The sequence below is a fragment of the Malania oleifera genome, chromosome 12 (genome assembly GCF_029873635.1).
Source record: "Malania oleifera isolate guangnan ecotype guangnan chromosome 12, ASM2987363v1, whole genome shotgun sequence".
Classification (NCBI taxonomy): Eukaryota; Viridiplantae; Streptophyta; class Magnoliopsida; order Santalales; family Ximeniaceae; genus Malania; species Malania oleifera.
In genome coordinates this window covers 70,073,757-70,086,978 of record NC_080428.1, presented here as the reverse complement: position 1 = coordinate 70,086,978, position 13,222 = coordinate 70,073,757, and the positions used below count along the sequence as shown (strand labels likewise).

General features: G+C 35.4%; 1 protein-coding gene across 2 annotated transcripts; it reads right to left on the bottom strand.

Annotated features, from left to right (window-relative positions):
• Nucleotides 1-1,869: 1,869 nt before the first annotated feature.
• Nucleotides 1,870-11,734, bottom strand: LOC131144434 (serine/threonine-protein kinase PBL34-like). Of its 2 annotated transcripts, none has more exons than XM_058093080.1 (7): nt 11,467-11,734; nt 10,750-11,356; nt 7,723-8,060; nt 7,469-7,604; nt 4,608-4,744; nt 4,406-4,529; nt 1,870-2,683 (listed from the first exon to the last, which is right to left on the bottom strand). In XM_058093080.1, the coding sequence occupies exons 2-7, from the start codon at nt 10,931-10,933 to the stop codon at nt 2,163-2,165; spliced, it is 1,440 nt and encodes a 479-aa protein (XP_057949063.1). In that variant the 5' UTR covers nt 10,934-11,356; nt 11,467-11,734; the 3' UTR covers nt 1,870-2,162. The 2 variants fall into 2 exon arrangements, with proteins under 2 accessions (XP_057949063.1, XP_057949064.1); XM_058093081.1 differs by having other exon boundaries at nt 7,723-8,057; nt 11,467-11,710.
• Nucleotides 11,735-13,222: the final 1,488 nt, after the last annotated feature.

Sequence of the window (13,222 nt, the reverse complement as noted above, 5' to 3'; positions counted from 1 at the left end):
TACCAATTTGAATGTAAAATTAATTGAAAAAAATAAAATACATATATAAGTCATGCTAATATTGAATGAGAATTAAAATGTAAAATTTGAGTAAAATTTAAATATTTTATTTTATAGCATATGGGTGTGTGTGTGTGTGTGTGTGTGTGTGTGTGTGTATATATATATATATATATATATATATTATAATTGTAATATTTTGTTATTGAAAACTTTTGGTGGAAAGTAGGTGAGAAAAAATGTATCGTATTGTATAATTACATTGAACATTTTAAAAATAATTTTAATATATTATTCTAATTTTAATGTATATAATGTATGTAAACAGGAATGTAAGACGATATAAATACTTTTATATATTTGAATGATATAAATAAAAATTAATTTCACAGTTTAATAGAGAAAATTTATTGTATTGTATATATTTTATTGAATGTTTTAAAAATAATTTCAATCATTTATTCTAATTTTAATGAATATATTGCATATAAATAAAAATGTAACACAGTATATATGTATTTTTATATTTTTGAATAATATAAATTAAAATTAATTTTATAATTTTTGTGGATGTGAATATACACTAAAGATAAAGAAAGAGGAGCTAATAATTTAAATTAACTTTATAATGAAAGTGCTATAAAAAAAAAAAAAAAAAGTGATGAAAAGTTGTTGAGTTGTGACCCATTTAAAAAAAAATTATTTTAGTCAAATTCAGGTTCGAATTTTAAAATTTTTAAGTTTAAAAATATCAAAACATATTCATGGAGGCACATGAAGAGAGAGAGAGAGAGAGAGAGAGAGAGAGAGAGAGAGAGAGAGAGAGGAGTTTAAAAAATAAAATAAAAATGAAATTAAAAATTTTGTGGGACCTGCATGTGACTAGAGAGATGAGTTAAAATTTTTTTTAAAAAATAATATTTATTAATTATGTTCGCATGGGGCCATACTTATGTTACAGAGAGGGAAAAAAACAAATAAAAGAGATGTGAGCATAGAGATTATGCAATTTGTGCTTCTAGTAAGACCTAGGTTACAATTTATCTTAATAGGATAATTAACAGTTACAACCCATTCCATTTTTCATCAATTAATTCATTTAATACAAAAACCCAAGGCATGTTTAGATGCAGAAACACACCACATTCATTTTCATTTTCATTTCTAGTTTTTAAAATTTCAAAAATACCACATTGATTTTTTAACTTTCAAACAGTTGAAAAAACTTGTAAAAGTCAAGATTTTGAACAAAATTTTATTATTATTATTATTTTGATATCATCGGATTTCCTGAGCCTACGCCAGCCGTGCTCACAGCCAACACATAGACTTTATTATTATTATTATTAAATATATAATCAGCCACCCATTGTGGTAGTGGAGGGTGGAACGAGGTATTGGAAGCCCTTACCATATGATGTATCATGGCCCTTTGGGTAACCAATTATTTTTCACAACCAAACAGGCACTGTATCATTCACTAGAAAAATTTACCATACGCTTTTTCTCCCTGTAACTCTAAGCCAACCACTGGTTTTCTCCTCCTTGTTTGTTCCTAGCGCCCGCTGTGCTCGTTGAAAAAGAAAGATGTGGGTTTCCTCCAAGCTGGTTTCTCAGTTCCGCTGCTGCTTTCTAATTTTTCATCTCCTCCCCAGATGGAATCATTTCTAACCCTGTAATTTTTTTTTCCCCAGAATTTTTAATCATTCTATTAGCATTTTAACCTGTAAAGAGTCCTGGAATTTGTTGTCTGCAACCAATCACTTGGTAGTTGGGGGAGAGAAAAAAATAACAGAACAGAACAGAGCGTTGGGGGAGAGTGCAATAAATGAACGCAAGGAACTGAGGAAGGGGAAAAGAAGGTGGGGAGGAGGGCAATAATCTTCAATATTTTCATACAAACAAAAGCAACACATGGTTGATATCACATTCAGCACAAAAATCACCTCCCCTGAAGCTCTGCCCCCCACTGGGAGGTCACCACTCTTGACAGAACACATAAAGCAAACATGTTTCTCTGTTGCTTTCCCAGGAACAAATGCTTCAACATAAAATATATCTATATTTATATAATTAAAAAAAAAAGGATAAAGGTAAAAGAAAACAAATGATTGATAAAAAGGATTTTTTGGGGGGGGGGAGAAGAAACTAGGAACCCAATGCTAGGGTTTACCGCTGGGTTTTGGTGATTGATGAGGGAGCTGCTGTTGGTGATAGGGCGAAGCATGAGCACCATTCTGTATGGAAAGGCTCCTCAATTGACTATTTCTTGGAAGGGATCCTGCCTGAGTTCGAAGGCCATTTCTAGCATTTGGGCTGGACCCAACACGGTCAGATTGTACAGACTGGAAATAATAGGATGAGCTGGCCATGTCCTTGAGGTTTGGAAGGGGCTTCAAGGCTTCAACAACTTCACTCATCAGCGGCCTAGCTTTTGGATCCCGACTGAGGCAGTGGGCAGCCAATTGTGCTGCTTTTTGGGCACCTTTTATCGAGAAGTGACCTTCAAGCCGAGGATCAATCAGTCTGTAGAACCTCCTCCTCTCTCCTAGATGAGGTCGTGCCCATTCCACCAAGTTATGTTCTCCATTGGGTCGATTTTTGTCCATGGATCTTCTGCCTGTCAGCATTTCTAGCAGAACCACACCAAAGCTGTAAACATCACTTCTGGAAGTAAGATGTCCTGAGATAAAAAGGGCAAAAAACAGTAAACTTAGTCAATGATACAAGAGATCAATAAGAGTTCCACATCAGCAATAATGGATCAATGGCAACTCAGAATTTCAGAGCCCAGCAAAAGAAATAAGTCTCCATTTTTGGGTTTGAGTATTTAAAGTATCTGTTTGTGAATACATTAACTAGCAGGCAATTATGTCAAAGTGCTGGTCGGAGGAAAAATGGCAATCACCAGGAGAAAGAAAAAAAAAACTATTCCCATATAGGCAATGGGCACCAGAAAACGCTGCCTACCTTTCTGAGGCAAAAAACTTGGATCACAACTCCTAATATATGTCTTAATTAACCAGAAAAAAAACCTGGGTCATGGAACACTAGCTAATTAGAAGAAGTGCAGAAAGTATTTACAGTGCGAACACATACAGCACTAGTATACAAGGAAATCAAAAACATAATAGCCATTAGAACTTGGAGATACCAGTAATTGTACATAAATCCTTAAGACCCTGTTTGGAACTCACAAAACACTGGGAAAAGGAAAGGAAAACACGAAGGAATCCATTTTCTCATGTTTGGTTATCAAGAAAAATGAGCAAGGAAATAAAAAATATATTAGATTAATGAACAAGAAATTTGATCATGCACATTATTAATGTTTGATTTTCTTAATTTTTAACCATATTAGACAAATTTTTATTTTTAATGGTATTTGGTATAGAGAGAAAACAGGTGGAAATAAGTTTTCTTCTTATTTTCCTTTCTCTAACCAAATTCATTGATCCAAATAGACCCTAAAAGAGAAAAAAAATTTTGGTAGAATATGGCGCATGATAGCTTTTATGCAGGAAGCATTAGTGTTCCAAGCTTCCTACTATCAGGAAGAACTTGACATCATCAATGACACACACAATTTAAGTAGGGGGCTTTCCTTGGGAAAAGGGAGGCAATGAACTCCTTAAGAACGAATTTGGAACTTGGAAAATGATAAGGAAAGGAACGAAAATATGAAGGAAACTCTTGTTCCTGTTTGATTATCAATGAAAGTGAGAAAGAAAATAAAATATATAACAAATCAATGAACAAAAAATTAGTTTGACATCATTAACATTTGACATTTCTTAAATTTTAATCATATTAGAACTAAAATTCATTTTAATAGTGCTTTAACTTAGAAAATACAATGGGCAATAAATTTATTTTTTATTTTCCTTTCTTTTTTCTCAAACAAATCCTTGAGCAATGATGTGGCATATCAACATTGCTGAAGTAAAAGACAGCATCCAATTAAAGTTGGAATTCAAGCATTCCACCAATTGCCGTCCATACTCCATGGAGTGCAATTAGGATTTGACAGCTGTTAGCCTCAGATAAAATACGCACAAAGAAATGAAGGAAAAAGAAAAAGGGAATGAGGACTGGAGGGGCAATAACAAAAACATTCTTACTCCAGCAGATAATGAATCATCCTGTTTCATTCATAATGGATAAAGACACGTCTACTATATGTTAGATGAATAGGAGTGGATTTGGGTAGAAAGGAACAAAATTAGTCACTTGATTTTTTTAAGTTCTCAATTCAATTTTCTATTCCATTTTTCAAACCAAACATGTCATTAGTGTTTCATTATGCAAACAGGAAATTCAAAAAGGAATGGAATAAACCAGTATATAAAAAAAAAAAAAGACCGGGTAGGGGCGAGGGGCAGTTTTGGGGTGTGATCACACTTGCCTGTCATTACATACTCGGGGGCTGCATAACCATATGTTCCCATCACACGGGTAGAGACGTGAGTCTTGTCACCCTCAGGACCATCCTTGGCAAGTCCAAAATCAGAAAGCTTAGCATTGTAATCCTGGAATGTGGTGTCATCAGCAAGACAAATGATATTAGGGACGAAAAGGTTATTTTATCAAGAGTTCTCGTTACATACCGCATCTAATAGGATGTTGGAGGTCTTAAAATCACGATATATCACTGGCCTTTCCGCTTCCTCGTGAAGAAAAGAAAGACCCTTTGCAGCACCAAGTGCAATTTTCATCCTTATGGACCATGGAAGAGGCAGGGACCCTGCATATAAATGTATTATGATGAGAAAACATTCACAAGGATATTGGATAAATGGAAAGACTAATCTTCATTTAGAAACAGATACTGCCGCTATTTATCCAGCCATAAAAGAGAAAGTAGCTGTGAACCAAAAATAACAACAAAACTCAGAGAACAAGTCACACAGATTGTTAACAAATAACAAGCTTTGCAACATAAAGAAAAACTTCAAATTCCACCTTTCACTATCATCAGCTGGCATGGCAGCACAGGAACATGGAAAGATTAAAGCACATAAGTTTATGACATTGTTATTCATAAACATTTGCTCCATTTTTCATAAATCAGCCTGTCTATAATGATGTCATGTAGCATGCTCTCCTATTTTCTGACTTCAAGTAGCTAGATGCAGTTAAATGAAGGAAGCACACCCCTGAAAGGATTTGGCAGCTGGTACATATATTTAGGATACCAATTGACTTAAAACTATAAATGCTTAAATATTTATAAATGCCTTAAACATGACTCAAATAATCCTGTTCATCATCTGCCAAGTCATCAATCTCCAGAACTGCCATGCTCTTGAGTTAATGGACTTCACAATCTATCGACCTTTTTGCCTGTGATATTTCAAAACTACTGACAACCAGTAATGTAAATTTTGGTCTTATCCCCACCACTGGTCTGAAGTTGAAAGGGCTAGGCTTTTTTCGTTTGCCAGGTGGGAGGTGGGATGGGGATTTATGGTTAGTTTCTAAAAAGCATCACCACCAATTTTTGCATTCATAGGCAGTTGGGCACAATATATAATTGCAGAACTCAAACACCATCATATGGGGGAAAAGGAAATTGATCATGTTACTACAGCTGTTCACACCATAAATTGTCTTCCCTTTCAGGCTTTAGAATACATCTACTTCTTTGAGGCTAACAACCTGACTACCATTTTCCCGACTTTTGGTTCTACTTAAAAAAGCATTGTCAACTCTACAAGATAATGAGTTGAAGCCTAATGTTTCAAAAAAATTCAAGCTTCTGGTCACTCAATACAAGTTCATTATATACAGCCTATGGTGTAAACCATTGCCTTAATCCCCCTTCTCAAAAGCCTATATATCTGATAACATGATCCTTGAAGTAAGTTATCACTTATCAGATACTATCTTGCGTATCTCATAAAGATGTGCAGACAATGCATGCACAATTTATCAAGAAAAAAAGAGAAAAAAAAAAAAAGGATGGTAGTTGATACAACTCACATATAGAAGAAACAATTACATCTTGGATTGTGGACCAATATTCCACAAAATGACCACCCCTAAACAAGATTGCTTTACAAAACCTAAAACAACAACTAAGCTTAAGTCCCACCTAGGTGGAGTAGGCTCCATGAATCCCCTTCCACCATTCTACATGAATGCACAACGCCACAATCTAAGGAAAAGACAGAAAACAGAAGGTCGCAGAATTCTTGTCCAAGTTATTCCAGATCTATCTCTCCCCCTTCTATTGGCACTAACAACAAAAACCAACTCGCCCCTCTTGACTAGTACATTATTTAGATATGTTACAGAGTTTAAACAATTTTAAACACCTTCCCTTAATCCTTATCTTCTACGAGTAATATGCCTAATTTTCCACGGATATGTTCGTTCTTTATTTATCTTTTAGAATTATACCATTCATCCATCTCAACATTCTCCCATAACTTAATTCTTTTTAAAAAAAATATTGTTTGTTAGCAACAGAGCATTTTAATGCCATAGCTAGGGCTGCAAAACGAACCAAGTCACTCACAAGCAGCTTGGGAGCTTGGCTTGGTAAGAACTCATTCAAGCTTGTTTAGTATGAATGACCGATTCCCAAGTCCAATTTGAAGATTTGTTTAATAAACAAGCAGAAACGGGCTTGACTCATTTTGGCTTGTGAGCAACTCAGTCATAGGCTAGGTTGGAACTCATTTAATAGGTTTGGATTAGACTCATTTATGGGGCCTTTTAACAAAGTTGAGTTAAGCTTGATAGACTGTAGGGGGCTGAAAAATATGGACAATTTGAGGACAGGCTAGCTTAGCTCAAATTCCATAACTAGAATTTAGTGAGAGGGCCAATACCCAAGGCCAGTAGGCTGGCATGGTTGGGGCAAAAAAACCTCTAAAGCAGTATAGTAACAGTCCCCTTTTCACCTTTTTCCCTAACAAAACCTTAAGAGCTTCTCGCCCAAAAGAATCAAACTGTTACTGAGAATCTCAGTAGCCTAACTCAGTAATGGCTCGTTAGCTCGTTCATTTGCATAATAAACAAACTTGAGCAAGTATATTAAACCTCAGCTCGAGCACAAGCTCAAGCTTGGTTTATAAATTAATTAATAAGCTTGAGCAATGCAAAGCTCGGTTTGGCTTGGCTCATTTGCAGCCCTACATATAGTAGAGCAGGTGTAGCCATCCGATAGAAACTTTTTATTTTCAACAGTATTCTATCATCACATAATATGTCCAGTCCCTTCTCTGCTTTATCTAACCTATAAAACCTACACAAATAACATTCAAACAGAAACCAGTCCACCAATAAACCTGTTTCCTGAAATGCAAATAATGAATAGTACTTCATTGGTTCTACTAGACCAACGTGTGGAGTTTTAATTTCTAAGCGAACCAATACAAGAAGTCCTTAAATATTGAAAAATTATGATTTGAAAACATTAACGGAATCTAACAACCATGTTGACAAAAAAGCAGTTACATACTCCTAAACAGGTGGTTCTCCAAACTTCCTCGAGGCATAAACTCATATACTAGCAGCCTTTGATCATCTTCAATGCAATAACCAATTAATTTAACCAAATTAGGATGAATAAGGTCACCGAGAAAACTAACTTCAGCCTGCCATATGAAATTAGAATAGCCAAGATTAAAAAGGGGCAGGATAAGGAAACAAAAGGAAAAATGTTTGTCAAAAATCTCATATATAAAAGTAACATGAACCAGGAAAGTATCAAACCAGCCATTCTTTGTGACCCTGAAGCCCGTCATGGTTGAGAGTTTTAACAGCAACAGTTAGACCCGTGCCTGGCTTCACTGGAGCAGTTCCATTCTCTTCAATCCAACCCTTGAATACACAACCAAAACCACCCTCTCCAAGAAGACTCTCAGGTCTAAAATTTCTTGTTGCCATCTTAAGATCATTAAATGAGAATTTCCGAAGTCGAGATGCAACTTTGAGTTCTTCTTCAAGTTTTGAAGTAGATGAATTACTTTCTGCATTACTGGTGGTTGAAGATGACACTGCTGGAGCAATCGGCTGGTCTGTGCTTGTATCATTTGTAGATTTACCTTCTGCTGAACAATATGTAAAACCAACATATTATAATATGAACCCATCATGATACAGGAAAAGTTGTGGTCGTGTATGGGGGATTCAGAATTCCAACACAGTGTAATAATGCTCTGTTATTTAAGGCTTCAAAAATATTTAGAATTCCAAAATTAGAAGTCCTTCTATAAATAAAATACAGACACATATTGATGACCTAGTTCAAGGAGAAAAGGCTAGGATAATAGTGTTCAAGGGCAGGAACCATCCAGCACAATAGTAGATAAAATAACAGCATTAACTGGATACTTAGCTTAGTGAACCCGAAAAAAAAAAAAGCCTTAGATTTGACTATAACAATGCAATACTTGTTCTGCTCAGCACAAAGAGAACAAGCCATGACAAGGCTAGTAAATTAATCCAAACAAATTTTGTAAACTGTAACCATGGATACTACAGACTTATGAATTGAATTGTGCATACCACATAACAGTTACTACTAAATTACGTCTACAGTAACAAGAATTTGATAATTTATTACACTTACCACCAGCTAGCATATTGTTACATGCATTTATGATTATGAGAGAACTTCCCTCTTGGGGTCTGTGGACATTATATCCTTAAAAACACTGAGGCAAATAACAAATGAGAAAGGAGACCTTGCTTAGTTCCCTTTCTTGACACTAACACATTACTAAAATCAATCTTCCATCCTCACATTGGTTCTCAAAGAACCCCAATAAATCTCCTACTTGGCCAATAAATCTCGCCCTGTGGAATTCAAAGCCATAACTTAACCCCCCCCCCCCCCCCCCCCATCCCATTGGTGCTTTTAAAAAAAACAAAAAACCTCAAGGAAATATGTCTTACAAAGTAGCCTCACAGAACTGTACCTCAGGGTTCTAATAGAAATGTAGATTCTTTAAGATTTCTGTTCATTTAGAAACTGCATTTTCTAGTTTTTGAAGGAGACCCAGCATCCCTTATAAAGCACAAAGATAGATAGCTGAAGTGTTTACCATTTTGGCATAGCAGAAGCAGCAATGTAGATGGCCAAACAATATTGGACTTTGTTCCTTGTTATGTATACAAGCTCTTGAATTTGGGTTTGTACCCCGCTTTGCAATATTTATTTATTTTTTAAAAAGTATAGACTTAATCTGCCCCAAAGAAAAAAATTGTGATATTATGCAGAATTCATTAAAGAACTTGATGATGCTAAAATTTTCCTTTTTCTACTATTCCCTAAATTTTTCCCTCACAAATCCGATAACAAATTGGAGCGTTTTAATAATCTTAACAGTTTACAACACCCAACAAATCATCACTGCTGTTCCTTCTAAATACCATAAGCATGAATTATAACTGTTGATTGTCAACATTCACCCAACAGTTGTCCAAAAACACATTGAACTACTCTACATCTTCAATTTGGAAGAGATTGCGAAAGGCGAGTTCTAATTTCAACCTCAATTTCCTGAATTATCGGAAATTGACAATAACTTCGGTAGCTATAGAATTAATTCCTCGATACATTAAATATTTCCAATAATTATAAATTATTAGAATCTTAGTCATCTTCACTTTCTTTAAAAAAATAAATGAGCTATTTTAACACATTAATTATTGCTTTTTCTATTTGAGTACCGATTTTCCACGTTAAAAGGTAAGCTCTAGTAATTACATAAGACAAACGCCCCACCCGCCAAAATCCAAATCCAATTGGATTAACGTGGGGCAAATTAATCACTTGCAGCAAATATAAGAGACAGCGCGCAATAATTTTTTGTCAGTCCCTAATCATGGAAAAAACTTTTTTATTTTTGTAATGTTTTGAGGATAAATTTCCATTTGGACTTTTCCAGTTGGACATTTTTTTTTTGTTTGCTTCCATATCCATCCTAATAGAATATAATTTTTTTTATTGCTTCCGCATCTATTTAGGAAACTAAAATCTAATCCCGTACGAAGGCAGCAACTACAAACTTAAGGTTGTTCTAAAGTAGAAGCTAGAGAGTGAGTTTTTACACAATGTTTCAACACTAGCAAAGTCATTCAAATGAAAAACAGAAGGGCTGGCCTTGCAAGTACATGCTATTTTTCCTAGACGGAATGAGGCGTGTGCAGAATAATCCAGAAATTAATCCATCATGAATATTTAGCAAATATTTAAATCTCAATCCCACACACCAGACCATTTCACAGTTTCAGGGGTTCATCCTTCCGGAGTGTAGTTGAAACATCAATTCCACCACATATGAACCATGATTAGCACAGGCAAAGTTGGGCTCTTCAGTGGGAAGGCGCAAATTTAGGCGACTGGAAATTTTTTGGGTTCTGAATTCAGCTCGGGTCATAATTTTGTTAAGGAAAACCTGGGTTTTTATAATTTTCAAAATAGTGAAGCTTTTCACTTTTCAGATTGGCCTTGCTTGTGATGGGGCACCAAGTAAAAATCCCTTGAGTTAAGCTGTGTTCCCATTTATTATTTCCTAACCACACACATCCCATACAGGGCAATTTTTGCATCAGTCACGATCACAACAACATCAATAAGAACAACACCGTGAACACGAAACATGAACTAATTAGAAAAGAGAACGTTCTCAGAAGACAACAAACAGCGCCTTTCGACAACAAAACAGCAGCAAACAGAGTAAAAACGACAAGGAACAAACAACAAAAACAAATCAATGAGAAAATAAGCATTACCGCAATGGGTACTGGTGCCGCTGACAGAATTATCAACCTTAGATCTCGAAGAAATGCAGCTCCCTATAAACCTGAGCTTTGGCCAGCAACCAGTTTCCTCCAAAGCCCCATCTTTGTTCTTCCTAGACTTGGATTTGCCCACATCCCAGGACTCCGCCTTCACGCCCTCAGTACCTAATCCCATCTTTCAGAAACCCTAAACCCAGACCAGATATCATCCAATCCCGTCAAAATCTCAAACGCTCACCACCAATTCCAAATTCAAAACACGGCCTCTTCTTCGCCAATACACTTTTAAATATCTGCCTCACGCGAGCCCCCAAAAAGTGAATATTCCCAAATAATGCTACTCTTTCAGAATCATCGCCTCAAAAGACCCAAAATCGAGCGAAGCAACAGATACCCAGTAGAGGAAACAGAACGGGGAAGCAGATCACAAGAAGCGGATCGGATGATAAGGCCTTCCCAAGCCAGAAAATGAACAAGCTCGCGGCGACTAGGAACAGCGACGGCTCCAACAGAGACGATGTTAATCTCCCTCAGTAGAGCCCCAAGAAAATGTCTGCTCAGAGAACACAGAAATCCCAGGAAATGGACTTCACAGAAGCTGACCAGTTCAAAGCATTAAAAAAAACAACAAAATAATAAACAAAAACAACGAAAACAAAAACAAAAAAATAATTCGAAAAATCTGCTTCGTATTATCGGTTCACTCACTTTCTTTTAATGGAATCGAAGACGATAGAAAAAGCACGGCGAACTGCCCGAGCACGGGCAGGCTTGGCTGCCCGACGGAAGCTGACCGTACTAAATTCGCGACGATCGGAGCAGTGCAGGAGGGTGGAAAAGGCATCTATGGGCAACCCGGGCAGACCCCAGTGGGATACAAAAGGGCAGTTCGGGCACCATACATGGAGTGCCGTGGGACCTGACGTGCCTCTGCAAGCCCAGGCGTACGCACGCGCGCGCGTCAGCTAGAGTGACCGGCAGTGCCATGCATCCCTATTATGTTATATTTTATTTTTTGTTCTTTTTTTTCCCTATTTTTAATATTTTTTTTTTACAAAATAGCTTTTTTTAAAAAGTGACGCTATTATTACGTTAACAGTTATTATTATTAAAATAGAGATTACTTAAAAATACAGTGGGATGGGAAAGAGACCATTAAATTTCTCATTTTGTAGTTATCCAATTAATTTTATTATTAAAAATTATGGCCCTTATTTAGAATACTAATAAACTTAAAATCGGAAAAGGTCTATTTCACTTTATAGATACCAAAATTTATTACCGTAAAAAATATTAAAATCATGTTGTTATTTTTGTTGTTGCCATAATGGTATCATAGTCTTCTTAAATTATTAAAAATATTTCTATTTATATGACTTAATACTTATGCAATAATATTTATTAAAAAGTTGATTCATAATTAGTATATCTAAAATAGAAAATACCCTTTTAATTATATGACTCAAAAGGCTTTATTTTCCATTTTTTAAATTTCTTTTTGCTTCTTAAAAATAATTAAATAAAAAATAAATTAATTATAAATATTAAAATTAATCAGCATAAAATCATGTTATTTTTCTCTTAAGACTTTTTTGAATACAATAATCATATGCCTCTTTTTCTTGTAGTTATATACTCCCTACCCCACTGCCCTTCCTAACAAATTAAATACCATTAACTTTCCTTATCCCTACATATTATTCTTTATGTTCACAAATATCTAGCAACTTTTTTTGAATCGTAATTTAAGTTGTTATGCCCATTTGCAAGTAAAAGTATAATTTTTTTAATTTTATTATAATAGTAAATATATGGCATGCATTAGACATAACCAGAAAATGGAAGTTTAGGCGCAACGATAAAGTAATTTTTTTTATTACACAGAAACTCCAACCATCAACAAGCCTTTTGGACCCCCTGGTACGGCACCAAACTTACGAATCAACGTCCTCCCCATAGGTCTCGTTGATCAGGTAAAGTTCGGAATGCAGACACAACTTCCGTGCATCAGTTTGACGTTCGGCCAACTCGACCCCCGGGACACATCTCAATTACCATCTACGATCCCTACTGACTCACAGAGCGAACATGATCTCCGCTAACTCAGAGTAAATTCTCACAATGCACAGGTATTGCTGGTTCCGTGAGTGTAATTATCTGAAATTAAACCTCTGATGCTCCTTTTCAGGTAAATACACTCACAGAACCAACAATACCTGTGCATTGTGAGAATTTACTCCGTGAGTCAGTAAAGATCATAGATGGTGAAAGTTCGTTCTGTGAGTCGGTGGGAATCGTAGATGGTAATGGAGATGTGTCTGATGCCTTTTCATTTCGGCTAAAAAATTACATATACATTTTTTTTTTTTTTTGCAAAAAAAAATATTAATATACAACTTTTAATTGAAAATATTAAGAAATTATGACAATTTCTAAACTATGATTTTCTACACAAAATCTTTAT

Excerpts from the sequence above, each read along its gene's own strand:
- LOC131144434 (XM_058093080.1), bottom strand. The coding sequence starts at position 10,933 with ATGGGATTAGGTACTGAGGGCGTGAAGGCGGAGTCCTGGGATGTGGGC. Across the intron at positions 8,061-10,749 it reads CGGCACCAGTACCCATTGCG|CAGAAGGTAAATCTACAAAT; the intron begins GTAATGCTTATT and ends CATATTGTTCAG. Across the intron at positions 4,530-4,607 it reads CCAACATCCTATTAGATGCG|GATTACAATGCTAAGCTTTC; the intron begins GTATGTAACGAG and ends ACCACATTCCAG.